This window comes from Rhea pennata, chromosome 5, assembly GCF_028389875.1.
Source record: "Rhea pennata isolate bPtePen1 chromosome 5, bPtePen1.pri, whole genome shotgun sequence".
In the NCBI taxonomy this organism is placed as follows: Eukaryota; Metazoa; Chordata; class Aves; order Rheiformes; family Rheidae; genus Rhea; species Rhea pennata.
In genome coordinates this window covers 18,238,617-18,251,939 of record NC_084667.1, presented here as the reverse complement: position 1 = coordinate 18,251,939, position 13,323 = coordinate 18,238,617, and the positions used below count along the sequence as shown (strand labels likewise).

The window sequence follows — 13,323 nt, the reverse complement described above, 5'->3', positions numbered from 1 at the left end:
TGTTAGAGAATCTGTATCTCTTGGATCATGTCAGAGCCCGACTGGGTTAGACCTTTGTGGCTTCCCTGTGTTAATGGCAGAAGTAAGAGAAGTCCGTGAATTGTAGGGAATTAGTCTTGTGGCAGTGTTTTTGTTAGAGGTGTCCTGCAATAGATGGTAAAATGGAAACTGATGTCAGGAGTGAGTCAGGCCCGAAAGCTGGTGGGGCACAACTGGGAGGAAAGAGGTGAAGAAACTCTCAACTCCTTCTGAGGAGATTGGAGAGCTTGGAGAAAATCCAAAACTACTTTGACAGAGCAAGAGAGAGGGAAGACATGGGAGGAAGAGGGTTAAGGGCAGATGACTAACTAATAGTGATTAAAGACTGGAAATTATGGGAAGAAAGAATGACCACACATGAGGAAGAAGGATTGATAGTAAATACTGAAGAACATTAGGGAATGGTGGGGTGGGATACAGTAACAAAGAGGGAGAGCTTGCGGGGCCAGATGGAGTGAACAGATTTGCACGAGCCTTTGAATGATAAGGTGAGAAAGTGTTTAGCTGGAGACATGAGTGGGGTCCTCTGTGTGGAAGACAAAGTCATGGAAGGGGTGTGAGAGGAATGTGTTTCTACCTTCTCCAGGCCTTGGCTTGGCTGTTGAGATTGCACAGAAGACCCCTTGTTCGTTAAGTATATGTATTTCTGTTAACACAAGAAACAGTGGTAGCTGAAGGTCAAATCTTGTCCTGACTTTACTGCTTGTGAGGTAACTAGCTGTAACTGGAAATGTCAATATGTTACTGTAGGGGAAGATCAGAGTAGTGCAAACGTTGATTTTTTTTTTTATTTAATTAATTTATTTTTTTTTCTGCTCTGTGACAGCTAGCAGCTACTACAGACCTAGCTTCCTCAGCAGAAAGGCTTCTGGAACAGGGTGCAAGACCTAATAGCCCTAGCAATACAAATGCAGCATTGTTATCTGCAAAGTAGGCTGTACTAGTTCTCATTGGAAAAAAGTCACTGCTGAGAGCTAGCTAATAACCTCTCTGTTGCCATAAGGTTCTTTTATTTCAAGGTTCTTGCTGGTGAGTGTGTGCATATGGTCCTTAATATCTATGCTTTAAGTGCCTTAATTAAACATGGGATATCTGGTAATAGTGTCCTCTTTCCAGCTGGCTGACTATGCAGGGCTATGAAGAGATAGACATCTATCTCCCACTCCTATAATTTTAGTGAGTTACTGCCTACCTTCTGCTGTCCCTCCAAACTGTAAGGCCCAAGAAGATTGTCCTGTGGGAATGTAATTTTATACTGAGCCCTAGAGCTCAGAGGGTAACTTAGAGGAGTTGTCATCATCTAGTCTGTACCAGTGCTGATACTTTGGATTGATGGGAGCTGGACCTCTAGGTCCTGCTGCTGGGAGGATGAGATCTTGGACCCTCTTGCCATGGTTCCTTACTAGTTTGTGACCTGTATCTTCCACAAAGCATGACCTGTTCCACATCTTCATTCTGTGTAATCTAAAATCTTACTGTCAGCCTGCAAATAGTGATTTCCCTGTTTACACTAAGTTTCCCTCCACTCTTGCTTACAAATGCATTGGTGTAGCTGCATTGGTTACATTAGATAGTAACTTCTTGGTAAAGTCTGCTTAGCATCCTTTGAAAGTATTATGAATTCAAGTTGGATTAAGGTCAAATCTACCCTAAAAGGAAGTAAAACCTATTTGAAGTAACAATCTTTTGTGCAGCCCAGGGCCTGCATCCTTAGTAGCTGAACTGCTCTACTGCTGCCTCAGGTTTGGCTTCGTTTTTTTTTTTTTTTTTTTTTTTTTTGTTGGGAGGAGGGAGGGGTTGAGTTTGACTTTCAACACTTCCTAATAGGAAAAAGTGGCAATCTCCTTTGATCTTGCAGTTGCTTTTGCAGTTGCAGTGAATTGGACCTGTCTGTGTTGAACTCAGCTGTGGCAGTGATTTACACGAGTCACTGCAAGGTTATGAGGCTTAGCTGAACTGCTTCATGGAGTTCTGCTGTCTACTGGGAACTCAGGCTCCGAGTAGTATGTCATTCTATTTTGAGTGTTGCACTGTTACTTTCATGTTGTTGCACAGTGCTCTGGTGGGGTCTGGATCAGGGTACTACTTCAGTCTTGTTCTGCGTACCCCGGGATCTCAGTCACCTTTGTGAATCTGAATCCCTGTATTGGCTCTATGTGGAGATTGTTGCTTACTGAGATATTGGAACCTACTTTGTGTATTGGAGCTAATGGCAATAAGGAAGGAGTCTCACTTCCATTGCTGTCATCTAGATCATCCCAAACTGCCCTCGAAACTTCCTCCATCAGAAAGTATTCAAAACACATTGCATGAGCCAAGTATTTAATTTACTGTAGCTTTCTTTTACTTTGTTCTTTTTTGGTTGGAACAATGTGGTCTCCTCATTGTGTTTTTCTAGCTTTGGCTTCTTCCTTTCCTTCTCCTTTAATTTTTAACTGCCTTCTCATTAGTTTCACTAGTGATAGTTTCTGCTTTTTTCCCCACTTTGCTTATATTCTGCCCCTTTCAGTTGACTTCTTACTGTTTTATGCAGAAAAGAGCTAGCCTGACTGCCTGCTTTGCAGTTTCAGTTCTGCCTTCTCTCCTTTTGCTCATCAGATTGGAGAGGCCTTGTGAATAGCTCCCTCGATCATGTCCTTCCAGCTTTTTGTTCCCTAGGCAAGGTTAGTGCCTGTTGACTTCACAGGCACGGTGACTGTGCAGGAACCATTGGACTGGGTAGTCACCCTTAATGAGCATGGTGCACACTTAAAATACATTTCATAAATGCCACCTGTCAGCTATTAATTTCCCCTAAGACACTTTGTTAGTTTTATTGTATGGAGTTTGTTTATTTAAGTTGTCAGGACTTGCATTCTTATTAATGGAATTCATTTCCTCCAAGGACACATGACTTCATCTTAACCTTCCCTACATGAATAGAGTTTCAGAGCAGGCAAGTATTTCCTCAGCAGAGGTATCCTGTTCACAGGATATTATGACTGTGAAATGTAATCAACCACTGAACATGTTTAGCTTAGCGCACTGTATTGTGGTGGCAGGTTGGTCCGTGTTACTATAAGCTGACACAGCATTTTCCTTGTAGTTTTTGATGCTTAGGACTTATGCTGTAATATGACTAGTCTTGAAATTTGTTTAGGGATAAAAAGAATTTGTCTAAGTCTTCCATTCACTGGCAGGTAGAAATCTTTGAATGTGTTTCTGTGCTTGCAGCTTTTGTTGATACTGCATGCTGCTATTTCTACAATGAAAAGTGGCTCCAGTGTGGAAGCTTTGTGTTATACTGATATACAGTGAAAATTCAGTAATTCAAATGCTTCCAGGGAATGTATTGCTTTTTTGGATTACTGAAAGTTTGTGTTACAAGGTTGATAAGATGTTTGTGTTCTATAAATATGCTGTTGAGTTTTTACCACTGAAAATTAGTGTTTTACATTTGAAGTTGTGCTAAGCACACATTCTTGCAGTAAGAGCTGCAGAGGCAGTAGCAGGCATTTGGCTTGCTAATTTGGATAAACTGGATTTAGTATAATTAAAATGCATACTCACAGTGAAAGAGGCTGTTCTGTGTAAAAGCAGTTTCACTGGTTATTTTTGCATTTATTCTGTGTCTGCATGCTGGTGCAGTTATGTTGGTTACTTGGGAGTGCCTCTGACACTTTTGAGTGTCTGCTCAGGAAAGGAATTCTGAGCAAGCTAAAATTATGGCCGCACCAATCTATAGCATATGGAATTCATGATAAAGTAAAACCTACACGGAATATGGAATCAGGTTGGTAAGTGTGTCAGTCTGTAAAAGAAAATCTCATAAGAAATTGCAGGAGCTCCAAATTATCTAGAATTACATACAGTCTTTTCGGCAAGACTGGATTAGAGTCTGATACTACAGTAGCCTCTATCTTAGCTGAGTGAACTTTAGTAGAGCTAATAGCGTAGGTGGTGTAACAACTCTGGTGAATACAAGTTAACCTCAGCCGTAGGTGGTAATGACCTTCTGGTTAGGGAAAGAGAACAGCCTTGTGAAGGAGTTTTGTACTGTTGCAATTGAAATTTTCCTCTGAATCCAGGCAACTTCTGCTAGACCAGACAGTTAAATTGCCGGAGGCAAAAGGGTATTAATACTGTAATGGTTCCATTTCTTGGCCTGTGTTCCTGGCCAGGTATTATTAGTGGAAAGGCTGGCAGTAGGCATGTGAGTTGGACTTTGCTAACTTCTTATTCAGGTGAGAGAATTGGGTCATGGATCCAGACAAGCAAATGATTCTTAATCTGATAGCTGCTTTGCTTTGGTATGTAGTTGCAGTGTTGAGGACTCAGCCCAACCAGTACCCGAGTTGTGTGGTACAATTAGGTCAGATCAGCTCTTGTGCTCAGAGGGCTATTTAAGCAGAGGGGGGGAAATCGGGGAGAGCAAGACCCTCTTCCTGGTACAGTTGCACAGAGAAGTTTGTCCTTGCGTACTTCAGAAATGTAGCAAAGCAAGATAGGAGCTCTGGAGACTTGAGGGCTTAAGTCTGGTGGCCGCTCGCGGCCTGTGCAGAGTTGTGCTCGGTGGCGGAAGGCTTCCCCCTTTGTCGAGTCTCCGCAAGACTCGCCATCTGAGGCAATTAGGATTAGCAGGCACATTTCATGCTCTGAAAAGTCAGAAAGGGAAAGAAAAGGGAGTTTTACAAAAGGAAATGCCTGCCAGGCACAGATTTCGCTCTGTTTTTGTGCAGAGGATAAACACAGATGTGAAGGTTAAAAAACAGACTTCCAACAGCATTTAATGATGGACTTGGAAATGATGCAAGGGATTTAATAGCACAAGAAAGTGGAAGCATTGCAAGGGACAGAGCTGGCAGAGGGAGAAGCCCAAGTGACACACAGCACAGATTAGCTGTTGAGACCTTGCTAGTTCACCTTCACAGGGATTTTGTGAAACTTAAACTCTGGCAGGGGAGATTTGGCATTTTGATTTCAAGAGTCACTTACTGTTTCTGGAAAATTTAGAAAGGAGGAAGGCTGTGAACATGCCCTTGTGTGTGAGTTCAAACAGAGGTGAAGGAGGATTTTTTTTTTTCTAAAAAAATTTTTTTTAGAGATTGCAAAGTTCAGCTCTCCTCTGCTTTTTCATGCAGCAATGTGTCTCGTTTTTTCCATTTGCCCTCTCAGCCCCTGCCAGTTTCAGTCTGAAAAACACGCTTCTCTTGCAATGTTAGTTGCTTGGAAGGACTGTAAATGTAGTATCTTGCTGATTTTTTTTTTTTTAATAGATTGATGCATACCTCCAAATAGAGAAAAGACTTAACCCAAATCTTTGCTTTTTCTTACATTGACAAAATAAAATTGTCTTCATCTCCCCAGTATTTGGCTGATAGTTTTGACTCCTATGAGAAGGCAGTAGCTGATGGCTATCATAACTGTGAATCGCTGAGTACCAGAGGATTTTATGGTGTGTAGATTAACAGAAATTGGGGAGGAAAGTGTCAATCCCTTCCCCCCAACTCTTTACTCATCGTTTTTTTTGTTAGGGTTTCTTTGAGTATACAGATGACAAAATCATCTAAAAGGCTGAGAATCTGCAGAAAAGACTGAAACAAAATATTAGATGAAATAAAATGCAAATTGGAAAATATTTTTAGTGCTTGAATTATTTTCCCTAAAAGCCTATACTGTAGGAAACTTGTTTTACTGCGTGAATCACATGGTAGTATGAGGCATGCTTTTGTCACGCTGTGGTCACATGGAAATAAAGAAATGTTCTCAAAACAAGGAACAATGTCTATAGAAACTTATTTTAAAGTCTCCAATGGCAGCTCTGGGAAGACTCAGGCCTTGACTCATGTTTCCTAGCAAGGGTCCCAAATCTAAAAAGAGAAATTTGCCCACCAACTTCTCAAGCAACTTGTGAGTTGTTTCAGCCAATGGTAACAGATATTTTCTTCAATTTCCACAACCTTTTTCTGTCAAGTTATCTCGATAATATAATATTTGTATCTGCAGACAGATTTCAGTTGATTCTCTAGCCCAATAACACTTATTTTCACCTGTGTACTTCATGGAGCAACTTCATCTCCTTAGTTATAGTACTGGAATGATGTGTAGTATTAGAATTGCAGGAGCCTTACAGCACTCCCTAACCCAATTCTGTTTTGTTATTTAAATCCATGTGTGGGTATGTGTGCTGTTACATAGTGTAATGAAACCTCTATGGCTGGATGGTACCTGGTACCCTGCAAGAAGCAGTGCCTAAGCTATGCAGACGAAGTATTCTGAGGTAGTGAATCTGCACAAGCCGAATGATTGCGTATCAGTATCAAGATACAGTTGCTCCTATGTGCTTGGTTTTTTTCAAAGTCAGACTCTCACTTGTCTCATTCCACTCTTCTCCTTTCCAGCAGCTGCTAAGCAGTCATTTTGCTCTCTGTTTATCACTAAGGTGAGGCTTGAGTAAGACACTCTGTTCTCACAGTTCAGATAGGATTGCTTATCACTTAGATTTTTTTTGACAGCATGAGAGATTACCAATCTTAGAGATAAAGTGGTGTGCAAAGTCTTTGTTTTAAATCCTGTCAGACTTTTGTTGTGGTGAGGTTGTTAGAGTTGATAATTGGTAGAGATTTAGGAGGCAATAAGAAGAAATTCCTTTATTAGTTTCTTACTCAGCAATGAGTATCTGATGTGGATGGTTGCAGAAGTTCTTGGCAAGTTGGAGATTGAGACCATGGTCTATCACTAACAATGGCCAAGAGGCTTTGAGGTAGCTTAAGGAAGGAAGTGAAACTGCTTGTTCCTTACTGGTCATGCTTAGAAGGATGAAAGTGCTTTCTGAAAAGTTTGATTAATTCCTGTGTGTGTACAAAGCCTATGTTAAGATACTTCGTCACCCAGGAGAATACAATGTCTTTTCTAGTCTGAGGGGTTCTGCACAAAATGCTTTTGTCTGGACTGTTGTTAGTTTTGGAAAGTCACAGTGCTCTTTCACAGTTGATTTTCCTACTTTCTGATGTAGCAGGGTGGCATGAGCAGTGACATCTGTATGGGTGAAGAACAGCGGGGAGACAGGGATTCTCTCTCTCTTAGGGAGAAAAATTATTGACTTGATTGGTGACGTGCAAACAATTCTAATGAAGGGAATGCATTTGAAAAAGATCTTAACATCTTCCAGTTTCCATTCAGGGAAACTAGGCCTTCCCATCAAAGATAGAGCCTTTCTGTAAGCATTTCTTTATTAAATGTTATCTGCTCAGACAAAGGAAGGTCTCTAATGTCAGGAAGATAAGATGTCAAGAACGATCATGATTGTATTTGGATGGAGGCTTTGGGCAGGCATCCGTTTGTTGTCTTTCTTGCAAATCAACTGATTTTTCTTTTGAAGTCTGGAGCTTGTGGCAGTGAAATTTCCTTTTCTATGTGATGCTTGCATTATTCACAATGGGAGTGAAGCCCTTGGGCACTTGACTAAGTTCCTATTAAGACAGTCATCTTCATTACCTGCAGCTGGGGCTTGCTTGAGTTCCCATTGAGTGTAGGGCTGTGGAACTGGGAATACTAAGCTTTCACCCTGCTGAAAGGAAATTTTGTAATAAGATTGAGCATGAACGGTGAATTGAATTTCTTCTGATTGTTGTACAGTTGGGCTAAAGGAAAAATAATGGCCTTTCTGAAGGGTTTAATTTTTGGAAAATGTAGATCTCTTTAGGGCTTTCTCATTTAACATCACAGAATCTAAGATTCCTTCATTGCTTAGCATGTGCTGAACTATGTAAAATTTTGTGTGTTCATTAAATAATAATAAGAAGAATTTTGCCCATTTCCTATTTAAAACTTGCTGATAAAACAGTGTCTTGAAATGACTACTTATCAAAGTGAATCCTTAAAAATACCAGGTTGCTATGAATATTGTTTCTACAGCATTAGTTCTGTTTTAGATGATTAGCTTTGCACCTTCAAAGGCAGTGTCTTTGCAGTAGCCTGGAACAGAAATTTGCTGGAACTTGGCAAAATTTCCTATGATCAAATGTAGTCCCCAAAACAAGACTGCCCCATGGAATATTTCAGGGTCAGATATGTACAAAAATCTGCTACAACTCCAACCAATTCGTTAGGATTCAATGACCAGTAGTCACATCTTGACTGAATTTAAATTGCTTCAGAATTGGCCGAGAGAATCTGATATATTCTTGCAGTAAAGAGCTTTCTTCTTGGTTTGTTAAATAGATTTGTCCTGTATTTCGAGCTTCCTGGAGATTAGAGTAAATCTTGTTCTATAAAATGTGGAGCTCCCCAGCTGTGATAGATTGCTCTGCAAATATTGGATAACCTCAGTATCATTAGCCAGAGTTACAAACAGGCTCCTAAAGAGGTAATTACTGTTCAAAAGTATTCTTGCTTAAAGATACAGGTATCAGTCCAGAGGGAATTTTATAGCAGGGCCTAATCACTGTCTCAAATTGAGTCACAAATTAATTAGCTCAGAGATTTCTCCAACTTATCTACCTTATCTTTAAATATCTTAATGAATTTTTCTCCAAGTATTAGGGGATCTGCCAGACACTAAGAACTTAAGAATAAAGGATCTGATCTTAAAACAAACAAACAAACAAAACCCTTCTTCTTTCTGTTGAGTATTCGGCAAAAAAAATTCCTGTAGTATGGAGGTGTTCTGCATCCTTGAAACTTGTACCCCAAGGCCAGCATTGCTGTAGAGCGTTAGCCCCTCCTCTGAGAGCTCTGATAGTAGTAGTCTGGAAGTATTCTCCTCTTTGCTGAAGGAGTGCTGGAGTGCCATGGAGAGTGGTTTTGCACTGCTTTTTTTTTTTCTTTTCAGTCTAAACTCAAACATTGGTTTGCATGACTGGGCTTGTAAATGAGCAATAACTGACTGGCAAAGGTTGATTTCTCCACATGCCAAGATGAGTTGGACCCTCTGATGGGATTGAGACTGATGGTTAAATAATTGTCATGTGTAGGTGGCCTATAAGAAGAGTCTTTTGGGATTTTTAAGTCTTTGTTAAGACTTCCCCCCCCCACCACTCTTTAAATTCTCTTGTCATGTGCTGAGTGGGGGCGGATGGAGATTGGAGTGGTGGAGGGAGGAAACGGGTGCTGCTGAAAGCATTTATCTTCATTTCTGCCGTCACCTAGTGTTTATTACCCAGTGATAGACAGACGCAGGAAAGCTGCCAATCAAACCTACATTCACTGCATTTCAATTGGCCTTCACTTTGGATTTCAGCATTCTGAAATCTACATCTTCTCTGCAGAAAAAGGTCGTTTTGTTCATGGTGATGACAAGCCCGAGACCCTCGGGTACCTACTGCAGTCACTTGTGATTCCATCAAACAATGGAAGAGCCAGGAATCTGGACAGACTGTCAAGTGTTGGAGAACTGTTCCTTGTAAGAGCTGATATGCTGCCCAGATTTAAGAAGCTGAAGTGGTGTACATGGGTTTTTTGGTTGTTTGGGGATTTTGGGGGGTTTTTGTTTTGCCTGCAGGTTACATTAGAACTTAAGAGGCAGCAGCACCTTTTCATGCTCTTACTCAGGCTGAAAGCCTGTCTAGACAAAGCCAGCTCTGAGAATGAGTTCTCAAGGTGTACAGTGAATGAAAGCTCGGTAATGAGGATTTTAACATTCTTGTTAAGTTTTTTGGACATAATTTCAAATCTTCCTTATTAACCACTGCAAAAAGAGAACAAAAAGGGTTAGGAAGCAGAGTTGTGTGCTGAGGCTTACTTTCCTGCCTAAATTCTATGTCTGAAATGTTATTCACTTTTAATTGTCTTTACTGTAGGACAGTGCAGGTGGGAGGCTTGTGGCAGGATTTGTGATACAAAAGTTATTCCTTTTTGTTATATGTAACTAGATCTAATTTAAAAATTATAGTTCTCAATTACATAATTAGTGTAAGTAGAGGTAATTATTTAATAAAGATATGTAGATTACGAAATTGGCATTAGTGCTGGGACATGGGTTTAGATCCTTTGAGAACTGGAACAAATCCTTCTGAACATGCACTTTCACTCAGCTGTGAACTTTGTTCCCTGTGTCCTAATCTTTTTGATAACAGTATTTAAGTTACCTGAAGCACTAACATTAACTGACAGCTTTTGCTGGCTCTGAATATTGCACAGGGCTGTCCAGCAGTTGAGGGAGAACTGCTTCCTTTCTTTGTTGGCTTTTCCTGTGTAACATGTGACCACCTTTCACAGCAGAGGGGACAAGAAGTTTAAATGAACATCATATGAACATGAATCTCAAGGTTCTAGGGAAAGAGATGAGAGGACCAGAATCTCTATGGAAAAATGTCAGAAACACTTGCTAACACCTTTTTGATGGTACTTTTAGCAATAGATGCACCTATTGCTAAGAGCCAGACACGTTTGCTGTTTGTGCAGTAGTTAGTGATGTTGCTAGGGTTTTACTCTTAGGTGAAGGGAGTGCAAGATTAGTCTCCCGTAATACATTCTCCCGTTCATGTATTACTTGTTATGCCCACTAAGTTTGTGCTCATTGCGAAACATGAGAAGACCTTGTAATGTTCATCTGTCATAAGACAGATATTCTGGAATTAAGTGCCTTGAGTGGTACTTCCTTTGCCTGTCTTTGCAGAGTATTTCTATCCTTGTCTTTCTCAATCAAATAAGGCAGTTGCTACCTAGTTAGTGGTGGTAGTTAGTGTTCCTGTGCAGCCAGTCCCAGTGCTTGAAATCTGTATAGAAACTTTATTTTTTGTTCTCCTTCTGGTGGTTGGAGGCAGCGCAGCAAAAGGACTGCCATTCTGTACCAAAAACTGACTTTCAAGGGAGAGACTTTTAAACATGAAGCAACAGGAAATTTGATTGTTCTTCCTTCACTTCTGGTTGCAAAATGTAATTTCATTAATGTATTGAATCTGCTTTCTCAAGTGCATATCTTTTTGTTCAGAGGAGACCTTTGTCTTGGGGGATACAGAGAACAAGGCCGTAGGCATATGCAAGAGCAATGGAAATATTCTTAATTCTGCTCTCCAAGTGATGTGTGAGCATCTGACAGAGGCAGATAGAGAGACTGAGCTGAAGCACAATGGAGGTCTGTTGATTGCTGCAGGCCTGGCACAGCTGAATACACGGTGTAAAGCTGACTGCTTAGAAATCTTGCTCTTGGCATATTTTCTTGAGCTTTCTCCAGAACCAAAAACCAGGACCCCAGAAAGCTTATCTGTGAAAATGGGACTAACAGCAAGCAGCCCTCTTGGTGTCTTTCTCTTTGTTTGGTCTAGAATTTGCTTTGCCTGCTCTGCTGTGCCCTCCTCCCCTCTCCTTGCTCTTTACTTTGCAGAGAAAACAAACTCTGTGTATGTGTGTGCAGGTGCTTGTTTTCAGGCGATCTTTATTTTACAGCCCTGAGTGTTCTGCTTGGATTCGATAAGGAAAGTAAAAGAATCCAGCCTTAATCTACTCATCTTCCTCCATACTGCTTTCATTTGCCCGCAATTAGCAAGCTTTTTAGCTGTCTGCGAGGGCAGCTGGCTTGCCCTTTATCGGAAACAGAATTGTCCAAGAGATACTGTCTCTTCCATGACTGTTACTGTGGCAGCAGAGTCCTGGGCCAGCCCTTCTGGGAGAGTGATGCTGCTGACTTTTCTCTGTGCTTCCCATCAGTGACAGCATTGAGGTGTCTAAATTCGGACTGCTTAGAGTCTAGAGGCTGCATTTCTCCTCGTTTGTGCTTGAGTATGAGCTTGTTTTGCTCTCGTTTATCAAATTCTCTTGTTTTGAGTCTCTCTGGGTATCAGTGTGTGACTATAGTACAAGGACTATTTGCATATGAAGCTTGATGCCTGAGCAACTAGGAATAGTAAGAGTGTTTTTTTTCCTCCTTTTTTTTTTTTTTTTTTGACTCTAGTACTGCTTGTGGAGGACTTTTTTTTTTCTCCACTTTTCTTCATAGGGATTGCATTTAACACCTGTAAGCTTTTCCACATGTATGCCAACTTGAGTTACCAGTGGCAGAGCCTTTCTGACTGGAAGATGATGTTCTTTGCATAAATTTCTGAAGTATTCTGCTTAGCCTTGTGCTTTGGGCTGTTGCCCAAATCGTAGGGATGTTAGCAGGAATGCTGTCACTTGCCTGGAATGATACCCTCCTGTTATTTCAGCGAGTCCAAAAAGTACTACCTATGTCAAGGGCTTAACAGTGGGTTCTAATTTCACCTTCATTTCAGATAATTAGTTGTTAATATTTTGTTATTGTCTTCACTGTGTGGCAAATGTTGTAGGCAACCTGCACCCTCTTAAGAGTGGAGTTTACAGCAGAAGTAGAGAATATGTCCACAAATGTTTGATTTGACAGGGCAACACTGTTGCTTACCGTATACTCTGGTTTGCCTTCATAGCTGTAGTGCAAAATTTGAGGCCTGTGAAATGTAATATCACCAGTGCCAATAGAACAGGATGTGCTTGGGCTGAATGAATCTGATTGGGATTTCTGCCTGTGTCTGGTCAAATATTTTCTTTTATCAATTTTCTTTTCTTTCAGAAACATGTTGCTGGGATGTGCTTTCCTATTAATTTCCTGTGCTTTGAGGTTTATTTAGGAGGTGTTGCCACTTCTATAAATAAGATTTCTTTAAGAATGCAGAAAGTTCTGTGTGTAGGATTTTGAAGAGTATTCTATGAGGTTTTTGTCTTCTGAACTATTTTCTTGACAATCTTTTGGGGTTTAAGTTGCTAATTATTTCCCCCTTTTCTGTAGGGGCTGTGATTGGGGATGGACAGTCAGCAGTGGCCAGCAACATTGCCAACACAACCTACCGGCTCCAGTGGTGGGACTTCACTAAATTTGATCTGCCTGAAATCAGCAACGGTAGGTTGGAAAGGACACTAGCACTTTCTTTTAAGTCTCTACCAGCCAGAGTTACCGTAAGTCCAAGGTTCTTCCAAAGGTTTATGGCTAGATGTTGCAACCCCTGGGTTACTTCATTGTTGTGTTGCATTGGGAACCATAAAATGTGTAGCCTTTTGGGAAAACTGACTAAATACATGCAGAGCTGTTGTTATTCTGTTTAGCTTGTGTGTTCTTAATATCAGCAAATTCATGCATAAATGAGGCTCTTCCATTATTTCAGTGAGCATTCTTGTGACAATATACAGTCCTCTTAGAAACATCCTATGCCAAATCTCCTCATTCTTTTATCAGCATGTTTCTGGAGGATTGACCGAGTGACATATTGGCTCTATCCCTTTGTATTAGAAGCTGCTGGTAGCTTGAGTCTGGATTCTTTAAGTTGCTAATATTGATGTGGGTTATAGCACTGA

General features: G+C 40.7%; 1 protein-coding gene across 5 annotated transcripts in view; it reads left to right on the top strand.

Moving 5' to 3' along the window:
• Positions 1-13,323, top strand: part of AMBRA1 (autophagy and beclin 1 regulator 1) — a 134,455-nt gene that overhangs the window by 71,393 nt on the left and 49,739 nt on the right. For all 5 annotated transcript variants that reach the window (XM_062577288.1, XM_062577287.1, XM_062577286.1 and 2 more), the window contains one exon: positions 12,761-12,871. In XM_062577288.1, the coding sequence (XP_062433272.1) occupies positions 12,761-12,871 (111 nt within the window). The remainder of the gene's footprint in view (positions 1-12,760; positions 12,872-13,323) is intronic.